This window comes from Hibiscus syriacus, unplaced genomic scaffold, assembly GCF_006381635.1.
Source record: "Hibiscus syriacus cultivar Baekdansim isolate YM2019G1 unplaced genomic scaffold, ASM638163v2 tig00112131_pilon, whole genome shotgun sequence".
Lineage (NCBI taxonomy): Eukaryota > Viridiplantae > Streptophyta > Magnoliopsida > Malvales > Malvaceae > Hibiscus > Hibiscus syriacus.
Genome location: NW_024063261.1, coordinates 121,118 through 140,505, shown reverse-complemented (window position 1 = coordinate 140,505; position 19,388 = coordinate 121,118). Strand labels below are relative to the sequence as shown.

Below are 19,388 nucleotides of genomic sequence, written 5' to 3'. Positions count from 1 at the left end.
CAGGTTCTTCAACCAAACTGTAGGTTTGCACATCGTTTACCATGGAACATCCCAACAAACATTCAGTATTGCTCCCGAATAAAATTATTCGACATTCGGAAATTTTACGCCTTTTAGCTTCATTCTTGTAGGTGAAATGCTTGGCAACTCGAGTCGTGAAGTTGATGAACCCTATTTCTTTCAGGTAAATAGGTCCTGAATGTCAAGGATATCAGCAAGCACACCAGCTGCAGTAGTATCATTCCCAGCTCCTGCGCCTTGAATAACTAGCGGTTTTTTCGCTATAACATCAACTATATATTTCTAGCTGCAACGGCATTGGGTGGAATATATTTCAACTTCACATCTAATAACTTGGAAATAGGAGCAAAACATGGTTTCTGATATTTCTGCAATTATTCACCAGAGAGTAGAATTTCGAAGTGAGCAGGAACCAATATAAGAGAAAGGGGAAGCTTACCACATTGTCACTTCCTCTCAATCTTCCCAATGCAGAACTTTTAGGAAGTTCTTGAATTCCGACGTCACACCTAAAACAAGAAATAACGTCAAGGAACCATTAGATCACAAGCAAGTTCCGAGACAGAAAAATAACAGATGATCACGGTAATCAAGTCTGATTTAAGGACACTTATACAGACATTACTGGAAGCAGACTGATTAGATTTCACAAACATTATTAACTCCATAAATAAACCTACTTTTACATTTCAATTTGCCCAAGGAAAGTCTCGAGTTTGCACCAGTATATGGTTATATCTACACGCTCTTCGGATGAATGCACATCAACATTTCTATCCGTGATTTTCAAGGATTAACAAGAATATTTGAATACCTTGAGCCTTCTATCATGCAGGCATAACGGATGACATTTCCATTGAGTGAAGCTCGCTTAGCTCTCTCCTTGATATTGTTATCAAGCTTTACAAGCCCACCATTAAAAAATCTTCAACAGACATCTTAGTAGGTCCCCATGTCTTCGGGATACAAGCTCTCAATCTACAAAAATAGAAGCAAGGTTCAGTTACAATTGACCATGTTTAGCATCCAACTTAAAATCATTTGGCAAGAGCCAACTTGAATATGAAACCACACAAAAACGAAGACTTGACAGATACGGGGTAACACCACTTAAAATCAAGATTTTTTTTTATGAAATAACCAATTTTAAAAGTGGTAGTCCCTAAAATTCAATTTTTACAATTTGTCATACCAATTAAAGAAAAGAAGTTAATCTATCATTTTTATAAGATTTGTAACAGAATAGAAGGTAACAGAGAGTTTCGATACTGACCCTTATGCTACCCAAGTCAATGGGCCTCCCAAGAAGTCGGGCAAGGATCAAAGCCTGTTTCAGAGAAAATAAAAGAAAATCACAGGAACTTGAAGCAATAACTAAATTTCCAAAGTAGGAACATATCAAATTCACCACGTAAAATCTATGCGAGTATGATAGGTCCATTTCATCAATTCTAAATAAAATGTGATGATGGATAGTCACTAATCCAGCTATAAAGTTTTGATTTACGCATCAAAGATACCAACCATTAGCAAAATTTTATATGTTAGACCAAACTAGGTCATAGTAGTTTTCCCATTGAAAAGACCACAATGGCTTATGCCTATGTTATATATATACATTGGGCCCATTTCTATTGTCATCAGACAATAAACAACATAATAATTCTTAAATTTACGTTGAGTTAAAAATATTTAGAGTATTTGAGCATGAACTGCAGTATGAAAAAAAGTAAAGAAAAAACCTACCTTAGTAAACCATAAACGAAACTAGAAAATACCATAAAAGTAAAAGGCAACAAAAAAAAGGTACTAACACCATTAGCAAAATTTTATATGTTAGGCCACACTGGGTCATAGCAGTTTTCCTATTGAAAAGATCACAATGGCTATTTATGCTTATGTTATATATATATATATATATTAGCCATATAGGTGCATTTCTTGTCATCAGACAATAAACAAACAATTTATTCTTAAATTTAAAATGCAAAGTTACAAATATTTAGAGTATTTGAGCATGAACTGTGGTGTGAAAAAGAAAAGAAAAAACCTACCTTATAAACCATAAACAAAACTAGAAAATACCAAAAATAAAAGGCAACATAAAAAAGGTACTAAAACCAAAATCATTTTAAACCTTGAATTTAAACCCTAACCCTACATATATGAGGTCCAAAAATATGAAAATGCACATCTGTATGTCATAATGAGAATATATCTTGCCAAGTGGTTTATATTGATAAATGCATGCAATTCATATATGACAAAGTACTAATCAAAAGCATGGGAACATATTCATTCGAACCTTCCTCGCAACATCCATACCACTAAGGTCATCCCGTGGATCTGCAAGGACAAGATTAAGCAAGAACCTTACATTTACATTAACTATAAAAGAACTCGTAGGATTCAAAGAAACAAATAACATGGGCCAAATAGAAGAGTTGGAAGTTTTAGAGAGTGAAATCAATCATGCATAGTGTCGTAACCGGTTTTCGCCCGGGTACGAAATTATTTATTTGGCGGGAAAAATAATATGGATAAAAAATGATTTTGAAAAAAATGTTTTGGGAGTCGCCATCGGCCTTTTGGGTCAGGTAGGTCGAATACCTAAAAATTATCTTTTAAAATAGTTTTGAATAAAACATAATTTAAAAGATAAAACTGATCTACGTTTAACCAAAAATACATTCTTTTTAGAAATAAAAAGGGATTCGTCGTCGGTTACGTTTAGGGAATTATTAACACCCCTACAACGCCCAAAATTGGTACTTATTAATTATAAATTGTCTCTATTATTGAAAATTTAAAAGTTCAAAGATATATTTAATTTATAATCCTGTTATTTTAAATTTATTAATATAATATATTAATATCTATTTTTTAAACAAGATACTTATTTACTTAGAAATATCAGAAAGGGCTTATATGTGCTTTAAGACAGCTCTTTCCTTAAAATAAATAAATAAATATTAATAAAATTTAAAAATAATAAAAACTAGATTAATATATATAATTGATAAAAGTAAAATATTTATTTAAAAATATCAGAAAATGTACATCCAGTTTCTTTAAGACTGCTCTTTCTTAATATTTAAATATTAAAAATAATAATTTTCTCTAATAAAATAAAACAATATGTATTTTCTTGTTTTTATAAGTAAGATATTTATTTATTTTTAAAATATCAAAATAGGACATCTAGTTGCTTTAAGACTGTCCTTTTCTTTGATATTAAAAATAAATAAATATTATCAATTAAACAAAATATATATATATATATATATTTATATGACTAAAATAATAAAATAATAATTAAATTAATCATATAAACATATTGGAACTGAATTAATAATAATACAAATTAAATTGCAATTAAATATTGACTAAAACATATTAAAATAATAAAAATTAAAATTTTACAGCCCTTATTTATATTATTATACAAATATAATTACTAATGATGTAATTAACCCTAATTATTAATAGGTGATTAAAGTATCGATTATTAAAAGTAAAAGCTCCAATTCAAAATATTATAAAACATAAATATTAACAATGTAATTTAACCTATATAATTATACAAGATTAAAATAAATATTATTTAAATAATAAGGGACTAAATCGATTATTTACCCTAAATGTATATAAATACAGTTAATGGCTAAAATATATTAAAATAAAATTTAAATACTAAATTGAAATGATTAAAAGTCAATTTCAGTGACTAAATTGCAAAGTGCACAAACTTGGAGCACTGCGGATGGGGTTTACCCTTGTGAGAAATTATAGAAACACCCTCACCAAAACGGCGTCGTTTTGATGAGGCTATATATACCTCTAAACCGGCCACAGGGCCATTATTCTCTCATTTCTCATTTTTTTCATTTTCTCTCTAACAGAGATAATTTTTTTTCTCTCTTTTCTCTCTAAAAACTTCGCCCGGAGAGATCAGAAACTGGCTGGCAGCCATACTTCGACTTCGACACCGCCGCCGGCCACCGTACGTGGTGGCTTGAATTTGAGAAAATAGCCTCGAATGACCCTTTTTTTACTCTAAGACCGAATATGGCCTCTCTTTCTCCTAAAACCCTATAAATCTTCCTAGATCTAAAAAAGACTGTAGGTATTACCTTCGGTTTTACAACGATTCCGGTGAGCAGAGTAAGTTTTCCTCTCTTTCCCTCGTTCGTTACTCTCAGTTACTTTCAATATGTTGCTTGTTGTTGGTATTTGGAACCTTGTTGTTTGCTCGTGTGTTCTTGGTTGTTGTTCCTATCTGTTCGTCCTCGTTCTTGCTCTTCGTCTCTGTCTCTCGGCTGCTGGGTTCTCTCTTTTTCTTTCGCATGTAAGGTGGTGCCTTTATAGGCCACAACGATTCTTGTCTCGGACCGGTCGAAAAGGGAGACCCTAGGTGAGTCACCAGACTATGGTGGTGACTCACCATAGGGCTTTGACACGGGGCAATGACGGGCTCTTCTGGAGGCTTCTACGGGACGTGGCGTGGCACTGTAGCATCGGCATCGGCTGGTTGGACCATCTGGATTGGGAGGCATCGGCAGCAGCTGGAGGAGGCACCTGGCAGAAGCTTCTGGAAGCAGCGACGGCTGAAGTGCTAGGGTTTAGAAACCCTAGCTGAAACCCCAAATGTTTAAGGTTTCCTTTTGGTCTGGGCCAGTTCTGGTTGGGCCTGGGATTTGTATTTGGGCTCCCGGGATCTGGGCTTGTAATAATTATTTAATAATAATATGTTTTGAAAACATCAAAAAGCTCCCAAAGGCTTTTTGAAAACATCATGCACTGTAGGACTTACAGATGACCCTAAGGCTTTGAAAACATCAAAAAGCTCCCGAAGGCTTTTTGGAAACATCATGCACTGTAGGACTTACAGATGACCCTAAGGCTTTAAAAACATCAAAAAGCTCCCGAAGGCTTTTTGGAAACATCATGCACTGTAGGACTTACAGATGACCTAAGGCTTTGAAAATATCAAAAGCTCCGAAGGCTTTTTGGAAACATCATGCACTGTAGAACTTACAGATGACCCTAAGGCTTTAAAAACATCAAAAAGCTCTCGAAGGCTTTTTGGAAACATCATGCACTGTAGGACTTACAGATGACCCTAAGGCTTTGAAAACATCAAAAACTCCCGAAGGCTTTTTGGAAACATCATGATTGTAGGACTTACATATGACCCTAAGGCTTTGAAAACATCAAAAAGCTCCCGAAGGCTTTTTGGAAACATCATGCACTGTAGGACTTACAGATGACCCTAAGGCTTTGAAAACATCAAAAAGCTCCCGAAGGCTTTTTGGAAACATCATGCACTGTAGGACTTACAGATGACCCTAAGGCTTTGAAAACATCAAAAAGCTCCCGAAGGCTTTTTGGAAACATCATGCACTGTAGGACTTACAGATGACCCTAAGGTTTTGAAAACATCAAAAAGCTCCCGAAGGCTTTTTGGAAACATCATGCACTGTAGGAGTTACAGATGTGGGAAATAGTTTACTAAGTAAGAAACTATGAAAATCGTTTTCTTACTTTTCAACAATTTCATTTTTAGAAAAGATTGAATGAGAAACTATGGAAATCGTTTTCTCATTATTTTTCAAAATAACATGTTGATTGGGTAACATGACCCAATCTCAAGATAATGTTCATTCTTGTAGATTGCGTCCATCTATTCTTCAGATGTTGGCGTGATTCCTGCATTTGCGGTTTTGAATACCTTCTTCTTGTAAGGTATTTTTTACCATGAATCTTCTTGTTCTTTCGAAGATCTATAAAACTTTATGTTTGAATGTGCTCAGATGTATCAATGTAATGCATTATCTATTGTGTAAATGATATTCTTATGAATGCATGAATGTTGATACAATCTTCATTTGACTTCAAAGTGGTGAACTTGGTCTTCCTTCACTTCATCATTTATTGCCAGGGTTACCTCTGGATATCAGTGTAAAAATTTATGCTATCAAGATTGTATTTCTGCAGAATCATTTGATCAACTTGTATCTTTGCGTCTTCTTTGCTTCATGAAAGTCTTAGAAGAAATGTTTCATTTGTGGAACTCTTGCCGTAGTCAGAACTATGACTTTGATGCCCCATTTTGTCTTTGGTAACACCGGTTTTCTTTGTCTGGACTTGTGTAGAAATCCAATAAAGCTTTCATCTTTGAAAAGAGAATCTATCATCTTTAAAAAGATATCTATCATCTTTGAAAGAGAATCTATCATCTTTGAAGTGTATGTAGATATGCCTGACTCAGTAGGGATTAATTTGGAGAGTAGAGTCTGTTCTAATTTAACTTTTGAAACACATCACAAGGAAGATTTATTCCAATTCCTTTCATGTCTCCACATATAATCAGATCTCGAATAAGGCAACTTGGACCATATCATGTCGAGATGCTTAACAACAACCTGTAGTTCAACCTTAGTTGGCACCACTAGTTTCTTGTTTAAAATTTCAGTTCTCCTTTTGTGGAAAGAAATCTTCATCATATCTCATTTCTAATCTTGGGGTTGAAGAAGATAAAATTTATCTTGGATCAATAAAGGAAAACCATATGATAACAACATTGGTTTAGCATCGGAATAACTGGTTCGTAAAACATTTGACAACACATTCATCATTTCATGTGGTTTCTACTTAGATGTAAAACATTTGACAACACATTCATCCTTTCCTGTGGTTTCTACTTAGATGTAAAACATTTGACAACACATTCATCCTTTCCTGTGGTTTCTGCCAAGATTTCTCAATCATTGAAACTCTTTGCATATTTGTTCAAAACTTTTGTATGATGTCACAAGATCACTTGAGAACAAAACTCAATGGGAATACAAGTGAAATATTGGTGTGTTTCATGACCAAAACTTGATCAAATTCACAAAATATGCTAGTGTCAAACTGAATAAGAGACACTAACTGATCTTGATATCATCTCGGACAAAGGCAAAAGTGATATTGATCGCGCTTTCTTCTGTAATGAGCGTTGTAAGAAGTAGAAACACACCCACTATAAGAGCCATGTATGGAAAGATATCCGTAGAATTCTTGACGCTGGGGATGAAACACACATGATAAACCAAATAGATGAAAACTCAGTCCAATCTAGCTGGCAATGATAACCCCAGTAACATCGGGAAAGAGCAATATACATGAGCTTCTCTCTTCAATGTCATTAAGTAAACAAAACTGATGTGAAAAACAACTTCGTAAACTCAACGGTATGGTTGAAACTAACTAACAGGAATCTCAAAGAAATATTTTCAATTATCACCGACATACAAAAGGCCAAATTCAGAGTTCGAGGTCTCGAGGAACTGATCCTTGGATCGAATAGTCTACAAGGGGACCATCTTTATTCATACAACCATGATGTAGCTTAACAAAGAACACACTGTCATGTGACACATGGTTTAAGAAGATTGGGTATTTGAAACCATACTTGCTGAATAAATATTTGTTCAACAACATGACTCTAATGCAACTGCCTGATGAACGAAGCAATTATGTGTAGTCAGATTGACTGTTATTGTTTCACTATTTTCATTCTTCATATTTTTCTGTCTCATTGGAAATATCTGCTCAAGTCAATGATTTTTAACACATGATGATGTGGGCCTTCAGCATGCCCCAGCATTTGTTGATACAAACGTTCAAAAATGCATCAACAGTCCTAATTCTGATTGAAATGGGCTTTCAGCATGCCCCGATATTGGCTTCTTGTTAATCTGAGCCTTCAAAATGCCCCACATGGATCTGTCTGAATGAACCTTTAAAATGCCCCAACATTTGTTGATACAGATGTTAAAAGTGTGCTCAACATTATTTTTTGTTGAGATGAGCCTCCAAGAATGCCCAAATATTCATATTGTTGTGAGCCTTCAAAATGCCCCAATATTCTATTTCTGGTTGAAATGGGCCCTCAAGATATCCCTCTAGATCTGTCTGATTCACTCTCAATGTCTGTTTGACTGAAATGTCATGATCCCCACGAGGTCCAATTTTGACAATGAACTGTTATAGGTACTTGTAGCTTTATTCGTGCCCCAAATTTGTTTATCTTGAATACTCTCATTCTGATGTCACTAAACAGTAGTATTGTCAAGTAACTGGAGAAATTCTCTTCATGTTGTGTAAAACTAAGTACTCAATTATTCTGACAGAAATGTCTGAGATATGTGTCTTTTCTAAAGGAGTCTAGTCGGATAGAGCAGTATAAATAGCTTGGTACATATACTTTTCTGGAATATACTTTTCTGTGAAGGCTATTTCTGGAATATACTTTTCTGTAAAAGAGAAACCAATTTATGTGAACAGTAATCTGATGCAATAGCAAGACTACATATACAGTGGTACAGGCTCTTGAAACATCCACACCCATGCAACATGTTAATTCTGATAACTACTCATCTGATTATGAAGCGATCTTTCAGGATGAGGAGAGTAAATTGTTATACTTGACAAAAATGGGATAATCAGAGGCTGATGCTTCAATAGCCATGTAGAGATGTGATCTGGATTCATCAATGGCAGAGTTGACAGATTTTATATGTGTTGCTCAAATGGCTAAGGCTGCTGACGCACTTCTTTCAGTAGAAGATAGGAAGCAATTATGCAATGACCTCAAACCGATCAGATAACTCAAAGAACACTTCCAGAAGATGCTATTGGACCTCTTTATTTCTATTATGAGAAAGTGGCACTTGTTCCAGTTGGTGCTTGGACTGAAATTTCACAGTACTGATATAGAGCCAGAATTTGTAGATTCGAAGTATTTTCATGTTGTGGCACTGACAAGGGGCTATGTTCATAATCTGCCAATTGAGAACATATTTCCTTTTATTCTGCTTCCTCCTTGCGCAATACATGATGCTTTTTCATTGACACAAAATGGTGGCCTTTATGGGCTCCCAGAACAAAGTTGAACTGTTTACAAATATATACAGGAAGTGTCAAATTGATAGAAAGGGTCCGTAAGGCTTTTGAAGCTTATGATGAGTCATCTTCGAGTGTCCAAAAGTATGTTCTTGATGAGTGTCGAAAAGGAATCTGGTATGGATTGGAAGGAATAAAGTTGTTCCACTTAAATCTGATAAGGTGGAAATATTTTTAGATTTCCCTAAAAACTATACATGAGGAGTATGACCTGCTAGAGACATGTTCCCCGTTGTATCAATGTTCTGTCTCTTTTCTCTGGGATCAGTGATGGAGAGGTTGCCTTCTACTGTCTTGGCATATATTTGAAAGTAGATGTGTAAGAACTGAATAGTGATCAGATTGAGCAATTGATGAGTAGATTTGGCGAATTCGACCTTGTCGTCGATGGCATCCCATGTAACAACCTTACTGGAACAAATAAACATCATCAGGATGAACTAGAAGATTTTTGTTGGTGCCTTGCAATGACTGCTACAACGGCTTCTTTTTTTTGTTTCTCCAAGATACGCACTGCCATATTCCACTCTTCTCAATATGAAAGGTCTATAAGTGTAGAATATGTTCCAATGTCTTATTTTGTGTCATAAGTTCTCAATTTCAAATTCAGCAATCTTCTGAAGGACATAATGGATATAATCTTACTATGAAAATGATCGGCATCGAAGAGGCAACAATGATGTATCAAGACTTGAGCCAGCATCATAGTATAACCAAAGTGCAAGTAGTGACTTGTTCATTCCCATAGTACACCTTAATGGGACTTATGACTCTGTGATTGGAGAATATGATAGAGACGTGGATTGATGGCTGGGGAAAATAATTTGTCTGGTGTGTTTATCGTCATCAGCATGAGATAAGTGATAACCTTTCTTGATAGATTGCTAACGATGTCACATGAGAGCATCACAAGTTCAATTCTCCAGACTTTCTGGACTCTCAGACCACTTGCCTTCAAAAATGTGAAGTGCTTCATTATTTTGGCCTCGTTCATTCTTTTTCTACAACAGAGTTAGAATAAGCAACGATTGCTTCAAGGACCTTCCTCATTTGAGACTGTCCTGTTTAAAAATGTTTTTTCTCCTTTCTTTATTGAAGAATGAAAGAATTTTGCAAAGTAATGCACTTCTCAAGTTCACAATAGAATCAAATCATAAACAATGAATTTAATGAATATCAAATAAATTAACTACACTTTTAAATCATTCAAAAATCATAGTCCTATGGCAAGTGTCAAAATCATACGCCTTTTCAGGTTTTCAACTCGAATCCTCCTTTGGTTTCAAAATGTTATTTGAAAATTTACATCTTGAACCCCCCTTTTATCATTTTTCATATCATGCATTAAAGATTTTAAAAACCAATTTTTGCAAATAAAAATCAATCTTGAGAGATGGAATGAATTTTGAAGATATACTCTTTAAATGCCTTCAATCTTGCTTTGCTTGACTTGGATCTGCCTTGCTGGGGATTTTTCCATCATCTGGATCCCTCTAGATTGCCAAATTTTGGGTTTATTTCCATTTTCTCATATCTTCATCATTTCTTTCTTTTCTTATTGAATGTGAATCTTTGAATTAATTGTACTTGATCCATCTTGTAACTTGAGGCTCCATGGGTCACCCATCTTGATTCAATTTCTCCTCTTTTTTCTTTTTCCCCTTTCTTTTTCTTTTTTCTCATTTTTCCTTTTTCATCTTTTTTTTTCATCTTCATCTTTTTTTCTTCTTCTTTCTTTGTTGGATGAGTATAATACTTCAATTGCTTTGAACGCCTCCTTTTACTTTTGTCATTTTTCTCTTAAGCATAATATCTCTTGATAGAATCTGAGTTTATTTCGTTTCTCAGAACTTTCCTATCCATTTCTGCCAAGATCGACGCTTCTCCGGAAAAGGTCTCTATTTCCCACAAAAATCTTTATGTAACAGTAATACTAGATCACACTCTTAGAACTCTCTCGGATGTACTTTTTGTTCGTGACCTTTCATCATCCATTTCTTATACATCTGCCCATGGCAAATAGCTTTCAATTAGTTCTTATCAATAAGGTTTAATTGATCAAATCGAGCTTGGATACATTCAGTCTTCTTCAATTTTACCTCCTTTAAGATACAAAGTGATGGGATCTCAACTTCAATCGGTAATACTGCTTCCATCCCATAGACTAAACAATAAGGTGTTGCCCAAGTAGATGTTCGCACAGTAATTCAATATGCATATAAGGCAAAAGGTAGCTTCTCGTGCCAATCCTTGTAAGCTTCAGTGGTCTTTGTAATGATCCTCTTAAGGTTCTTATTTGCTCCTGCAAATGCCCCATTCATCTTTGGGCGATATGTCACTGAATTTGCATGCTTTATCTGTGTGCGAAGTTCAGTCATCTCATACATAGAAGTCCTTGTAAAAAGAGGTATTTCCAGGGGGATGAATATTCAAGATTAACTTTATTTACATAAAAAAATGTAATTAATGCATGATATATTTATTTCAATCAATCATTTTTTCCTTCTTCTTTGAGTATGCCCTAATCACTCGAAATCATCTTCAATAAGTTGGTCCATGATGCCTCATCTCGTCTCTTCTCGTAGTAAGATTCACGGATAATTGAAAGTTTGGTTCTTTTGAGGTGTTTTGGTTTATGATGGTTTTGTATTTGGAAGGACAAATGTGTGACTTATGAAATCATGTATATGGTGGAATGTAATGTCATCAATCAATTCTAACCGAGAAGATAAACATCTAGAGTGAGTGTCTCAAAAACAGGTAGAGACATTTCTTCAGAGTCTCAGATAATTGTAGTGTCAGAATTTGGTTTTGGTACGGGTCGAGTAATTGGCGTTGGATGGGATATGGAATATATAATTTTACCACTTGCCAAAGATCTATAACTCTTGAAAAATTAAAAGAATATTTAATCTACTTGATACTCAATAATCTCAAGGTTAAAACTTGATTCCTTGCTCATAACCATAAAAGCAATACACATTTATTTATTGCACAAAAGGTGGAGAAACAAAAAAACAAGTTCAAACAAAATGCTGAAAATAGAAAGTATTACAGTGGTAGATAACACTTCCACTTGTTTATGCATCATGCCTCATTATTCCTATAATGTTGGGTATGTAATAGGATCAGGGTTCTTTTCCTCATTTCCCCCCCATTTCTTGATCATTTCTTGTGTAAAAGCCCCTTTGTCAACAAGCATCTCAATTTCTTTTAACAGTGGCCTACAATTGCCTGTAGAATGCCCCTTTACCCCCAAGTGGAAATTACAAACACTATCTTGATCATAGCTATGAGCAGAAGGGTTTGGTGTCACTTTAGTTGGTCTTGGTGTGATGTATTGACCTTTAACCAAATGAGGATACAAGTATGAAATGGAAGTTTGGAACACTTCCAAAGTTTTTCTTGATCGCATGACTTTCTTTGGTCGATCCGAACAGTTACTCGCTCTTTTTCTTTTGCAATTGTGAGGACTCTGGATGCAACACTCATTCACATGATTAGCTTTTGCTTTTTGATCCATCGGGCTCCTGGATGTGACTTTTAAGTTTTCTTCATTGATTACATTCTCATTTAAATCTCCACTTGTCATAAGATTCTTGAATTCCTTCGTCGGATTTGCTTGCATTAACTCGAAGAAAGGCGCTGGAAAGGAATCACGAAACATACATGATATCTCTTCTTCTAACATGGGAGGTTGAACTTGTACTGTCACTCCTCTCCATCTTAAGGCATATTCTTGAAATCTTTCATTGGTTTTCTTCTTTACTCTTCGAAGATCCATACGTGTTGGAGCTAAGCCTTTAACATACCGATATTGTCCCAAAAATGCATCAGCTAGATCAACCCATCTCTTGATCTGTTCTTGGGTCAACTGATTGTACCATACTACTGCTGGGCTAACGAGGCTATCATGGAAAGAGTGAATTAACATATCATCATAACTTAAATATCCTTCCATTTTTCTGCAAAACATTCTCAAATGGATTAAAGGACAACTGGTTCCATCATATTTTTCAAAATTTGGCATTTTGAAATCATGGGGAATAACCAAATCTGGAACCAAGCTGAGCTCTCTTGCTTCTAATTCTTGGTGATGGGCACTAACATCTTTCATGTTTTTTATTGCTTTCTCCGCCCTCTTGACTCTTTCCTCATATTGTGAATAATTAATGAGGCTATTTTTTGGGTTCGAGTGGGATGCCCCAGGGTATATTATCTTTCTCGACTCTTCAATCCGATAGCACGGTTTCTCTTTAGCAGTTATCTCTTCTTTATCAGATGCCACACACTGAATAATTTGATTTGATCCATCTAGTACTGAATCTGATGCTTCTTTCCTTTTATCCTGAGGTAACCCTATCAATTGTTCTGACCACTGATCTTGTAGTCCCTCATAAGATTGCTCCATTGTTTTCATAATGATGGTATAGTAAAATGAATGAATGATCTTGATTTTACTGTTACAAAATCTTTCATTAATTATTTACATGTTTTTATAATTAATGTATATACCAATATTCGAACAAATAAAAAATGTAATGTAAATAAAAAAATGCATAAATACAAAAATGAGAATGCAAACTATGTAATGCAAAAGTAAACATAAAAGTATGAATACAAAATGAAAATGCAAAGATGTAAAATGCAAATGCATGTATGAAAATGTGTTACTCAAGAGTGATCATCTTAGAACAGATTTCATTGAACACAAAAGTTTCCGTGCATTAAACAAAACTTTTACATGTAGGGGATGGCTTTTACTCCTAATTTCTCTATTTCCCTTAAAAGCCATTTTAACTTCCACTCATGTTCAGGTGTAGAGTTATCCATCTCTTCAATTCTCTCGCGAAGACAGCTAAGTTTACAAGCTTATGAGCCACATTGCTTGCTTGAGCGGTAATTTCCTTCGTGACATTGACTTTTTCCTCCATCTTCTGTGTCAACTCTCGGGTTTGTAAACAATGTTGTTCATTTTTTCTTGTGAGAGATTCTTTATGTTCAAGAATTTTTCGTACAAGATCTCCATAATCATCTAAACATTTCTTCAATGTTTTGTTATTGGCCATAGTGGCTTTTAATTCAGTATCGATCTCAAGTTGATGAATCTGATATGATGCTTCCATGTTGGTCATAGCACTATTCAACCTTTGATTGTCGACTTGATATTTTCTCGATTCCATGACAATTGTATTGAGTCTTTCTTCTGCAACTCATAAATCATGAGAAAACTTCTTGGCTCGTCCTTCATTTATGTTGCAATTCTTTTTCAGTTTGGTGACCCCTGTTATCCACTCTTCTGGGGTGTTTCCTATGCCAGTATTTTGAAATGCTTGACTGACCTTCTGGAAATCTTCCTGTATGGTTTCCATTTTGGTGCTCAATTTATCGTTTTCAATCTTCAAATGACGTATTTGAGCCTCAACCTCAGCAAATCTTCTTCTCTCTGGGCGCTCCTACTGATAGTCTTACCTTTGAAGACTTTTGGTATTAATCTAGCAGGACCTTCGGTTACCAAACTAGGTCGATCATTTACCATAAATTGTAAGGTTTCATGATCCAAAAGACTTTGGACTTGACGTTTGAAGGCAAGACAATTCTCGATGGTATGTCCTTGAGCTCCGGCATGATATTCACAATAAACGTTGATGCCATACCAATTCGGATACGGAGGTTGGAACGGTTTTATGTAGTACGGAGCCACTTCTCGTGCTTCCATTAGCTTCTCATACAACTCTTTATATGATATAGGGATAGCATTAAAATGAGAATCGTCTTTTGTCTTGGAACCTGAATTTTAGACGTCGGGAGTAGACTAAACTTCGTCGATTTCAGATTATATGATTTCTTCTCATCTCTGGGAGCTTTTACAGTTGTCACCATTTCCTGAATATCTCCAGACAACTTGTGAATACAAATAATGATTGTCTGCAACTTCTCAAATTGGTTTGGATCAAATGTCTCTTGCATATCTGAAATTGCAGGATTATCTTCATTAAGCTTTCTCTCTTTCTGTGCAGGAATCTCTTCTCCTTTGGCCAAAACAGATATTTTATCCATCATCTTGGACATCTGCTCTCTTATTTCTTGTATCTCCTCTTGCTTCTTAATGGACACATGATCTTTAGGTGCATAGCTCTCATTTATCTTCGGAGTTCCCTCGGGATGCCATTCCTTGACCGCGTCATATTTTGTTCGATCATAAATTTTTTTGTCCATTTATGATTTCTTTCCAATTTGATGAACAGTCTTTCAAGTCAACACATTTTGGTTATGCCATGATCATGCAATGCAGACGAAAGAAATCAATATAAACAAGTTAGAGCAAAACAAAATTTATGAAAAATAACAATGGGAAGGAAAAAATAAATTGGTTAGTACCAAGAAAGATTCTATCTATCAAGGTATATAATGTATCCTAACCTAATGCTTTTTAGTTCCATGCTTTGTTTGGAAAAATTAACCTAACCGCATGATTTCTAGTTCGCATGCATTTATTCAGAGAGAAAAATAATAAATTAAAAGCTAAAGCTTATTTCTCCTTTGTGTACACTTACGGATAGAGGTTCAGTACTGTCTTATATCAGGAGAATTTCTAGGGTTCATTATATGCAAGGTTTTGGTTCTAAGGGTAAAGGTACTCGAACTGTCCTTGTTGATGCCCCCTTGGATTGCCAACCCTCAATCCTAGTCCATCACAGACTTAAACGGACCGAGTTCAATTCGAGGGGACACATTTCTTTATGCCTGACACGGAAAATAAATTCTCATGAAGACATAGAGCATATGAACCCCGAAAGCTACTTGCTAGGTCTGACACGAAGAATAAATTCTCACGAAGACGTCGCTTTCACTCCCACTTAAAAGGGACAAATCTCAGTTATAGAGATTATGCTTATGCAATGCAAGTATTGTGTGTGAGGAGAAATATTCAGACTTCTAACAAACAATTAAATAAAAATGAAATTTAACACCTTTAAATAAAATAAAAACAATCATAAAGAAGAATATATAAAATATTACAAAAATAATAAGAATATGTATAAAAAATTTGAAAGGAAAGAATTATAAATTAAAAATATGAATTTTTAATTTCTAGAGACAATTTATAATTAATTTCAAAGCTTGACAAATCCCCAGCGGAGTCGTCAAGCTGTTGTAACCGGTTTTCACCCGGGTACGAAATTATTTATTTGGCGGGAAAAATAATATGGATAAAAAATGATTTTGAAAAAAATGTTTTAGGAGTCGCCATCGGTCTTTTGGATCAGGTAGGATGAATACCTAAAAATTATCTTTTAAAATAGTTTTGAATAAAACATAATTTAAAAGATAAAATTGATCTGCATTTAACCAAAAATTTATTCTTTTTAGAAATAAAAAGGGATTCGTGGTCAGTTACGTTTAGAGAATGATTAGCACCCCTACAACGCCCAAAATTAGTACTTATTAATTATAAATTGTCTCTATTATTGAAAATTTAAAAGTTCAAAGATATATTTAATTTATAATCATGTTATTTTAAATTTATTAATATAATATATTAATATCTATTTTTTAAACAAGATACTTATTTACTTAGAAATATCAGAAAATGGCTTCTAGGTGTTTTAAGACAGCTCTTTCCTTAAAATAAATAAATAAACATTAATAAAATTTAAAAATAATAAAAATTAGATTAATATATATAATTGATAAAAGTAAAATATTTATTTAAAAATATCAGAAAATGGATATCCAGTTGCTTTAAGACTGCCCTTTCTTAATATTTAAATATTAAAAATAATAATTTTCTCTAATAAAATAAAACAATATGTATTTTCTTGTTTTTATAAGTAAGATATTTATTTATTTTTAAAATATCAAAATAGGACATCTAGTTACTTTAAGACTGTCCTTTTCTTTGATATTAAAAATAAATAAATATTATCAATTAAACAAATATATATATATATATATATATATATATATATATATATTTATATGACTAAAATAATAAAATAATAATTAAAGTAATCATTTAAACATATTGGAACTGAAAGAATAATAATACAAATTAAATTGCAATTAAATATTGACTAAAACATATTAAAATAATAAAAATTAAAATTTTACAGCCCTTATTTATATTATTATAAAAATATAACTACTAATGATGTAATTAACCCTAATTATTAATAGGTGATTAAAGTATCGATTATTAAAAGTAGAAGCTCCAATTCAAAATATTATAAAAACATAAATATTAACAATGTAATTTAACCTATATAATTATACGGGATTAAAATAAATATTATTTAAATAATAAGGGACTAAATCGATTATTTACCCTAAATGTATATAAATACAGTTAATGGCTAAAATATATTAAAATAAAATTTAAATACTAAATTGAAATGATTAAAAATCAATTTCAGTGACTAAATTGCAAAGTGTACAAACTTGGAGCACTACAGATGGGGTTTACCCCTGTGAGAAATTACAGAAACACCCTCACCAAAACGACGTCATTTTGGTGAGGCTATATATACCTCTAAACCGGCCACAGGGCCATTATTCTCTCATTTCTCATTTTTTTCATTTTCTCTCTAACAGAGAGAAATTTTTTTTCTCTCTTTTCTCTCTAAAAACTTCACCCGGAGAGATCAGAAACCGGCCGGCAGCCGTACTTCGGCTCCGACACCACCGCCGGCCACCGTACATGGTGGCCAGAATTTGAGAAAATAACCCCAAATGACCCTTTTTTTACTCTAAGGCCGAATATGGCCTCTCTTTTTCCTAAAACCCTATAAATCTTCCTAGATCTAAAAAAGACCGTATGTATTACCTTCGATTTTACAGCGATTCCGGTGAGCAGAGTAAGTTTTCCTCTCTTTCCCTCGTTCGTTACTCTCAGTTGCTTTCAATATGTTGCTTGTTGTTGGTATTTGGAACCTTGTTGTTTGCTCGTGTGTTCTTGGTTGTTGTTGTAGTGGTGTTGTTGTGTTGTTCTCGTTGCTTTCTCTTCCTGTCTGTTCGTCCTCGTTCTTGCTCTTCGTCTCTGTCTCTCAGCTGCTGGGTTCTCTCCTTTTCTTTTGCAGGTGAGGTGGTGGCTTTATAGGCCACCACGATTCTTGTCTCGGACCGGTCGAAAAGGGCGACCCTATGTGAGTCACCGGACTATGGTGGTGACTCACCATAAGGCTTTGACACGGGGCAATGACAGGCTCTTCTGGAGGCTTCTACGGGACGTGGCGTGGCACTGTAGCATCGGCATCGGCTGGTTGGACCATCTGGCTTGGGAGGCGTCGGCAGCAACTGGAAGAGGCACCTGGCAGAAGCTTCTGGAAGCAGCGGCGGCTGAAGTGCTAGGGTTTAGAAACCCTAGTTGAAACCCTAAATGTTTAGGGTTTCCTTTTGGTCTGGGCCGGTTCTGGTTGGGCCTGGGATTTGTATTTGGGCTCCCGGGATCTGGGCTTGTAATAATTATTTAATAATAATATATATATATAATATAATAATAATATTTATAATAATAATAATAATTTTAATAATAATAAATTAAGTAAAATGAAAAATTAGTGTTTACACATAGAGAAAAGACGGCAATTTTATTTTTGTAAGTTACCTGGTTCAGTGTATCCCAAGCTTTTAGCGGATTTAACTACTTGGCTCAATAGCTTGCCATCTTCAACCTCACTCATTACGTAACCTAAAGTACCTGTAAAACGAAATTCATATATATAATAGGCAAACCAAAATTAAAAGATGTATATATTTGCTAACCCTACAGAAAACCAAGGGTCAACCAATGAAACTAATACTGTGAATTCATCTCAGTGCATTAACAAATGTATACCACTAAAACTTCCAACAATACGATGGATGGGGTCTCCAGATGAAATTATGCGATTTATTGATGATATGACTGGAAGACCAGCACCAACCTAAATAAATAATAAAACCTAAATTAGTAGAAAAGGCTTGAGACATTGCAATGCAGTTACATCAAGCAGCATATGCCCAGTACATGAAGAAAAAAGTATCGTAAGGAGATTGTTTAAAATTGGCTTACAGTTGACTCATTCCATATGCGTCGTGGATGTGAAACCAACTTGTCATAATCCTCCTGCAGAACAAGGGAAAGAAACATTATAATAATTTGGACAAGCAACAAGGTACCAATATCAAAATCATACAAACCTATAGAGAAAATGTTAACATCATGAAATGCCCCCTTGGCTACTGTTTACAACAAAGTGTGTTACTTTATCAATGGTTCAAAGTTCACACTGAAAATATTCACATCAATAGAATTCAAAAACTATAATTTGACAACACAGAAAGCATCCTAACTGTTTCAATTTCACTAATGAAGATGTGCAGAAGAGCTTATTACCAATGTGGATGTAAGAGCTTTTTGTTCGCCATTACAATGC

At 34.3% G+C, this 19,388-nt stretch overlaps 1 protein-coding gene across 1 annotated transcript; it reads right to left on the bottom strand.

The window, feature by feature from the left end:
• Window positions 1-916: 916 nt before the first annotated feature.
• LOC120174934 (bifunctional aspartokinase/homoserine dehydrogenase 1, chloroplastic-like) lies at window positions 917-19,164 on the bottom strand. Its single transcript, XM_039181659.1, has 6 exons — window positions 19,025-19,164; window positions 18,809-18,896; window positions 18,578-18,670; window positions 2,327-2,367; window positions 1,295-1,348; window positions 917-999 (listed from the first exon to the last, which is right to left on the bottom strand). The coding sequence occupies exons 1-6, from the start codon at window positions 19,100-19,102 to the stop codon at window positions 961-963; spliced, it is 393 nt and encodes a 130-aa protein (XP_039037590.1). The 5' UTR covers window positions 19,103-19,164; the 3' UTR covers window positions 917-960.
• Between the last annotated feature and the right edge of the window lie 224 nt (window positions 19,165-19,388).

Excerpts from the sequence above, each read along its gene's own strand:
- LOC120174934 (XM_039181659.1), bottom strand. The coding sequence starts at position 19,102 with ATGTTTCTTTCCCTTGTTCTGCAGGAGGATTATGACAAGTTGGTTTCA. Across the intron at positions 2,368-18,577 it reads CTTGGGATACACTGAACCAG|ATCCACGGGATGACCTTAGT; the intron begins GTAACTTACAAA and ends TTGTCCTTGCAG. Across the intron at positions 1,000-1,294 it reads TTGACTTGGGTAGCATAAGG|ATTGAGAGCTTGTATCCCGA; the intron begins GTCAGTATCGAA and ends CTATTTTTGTAG.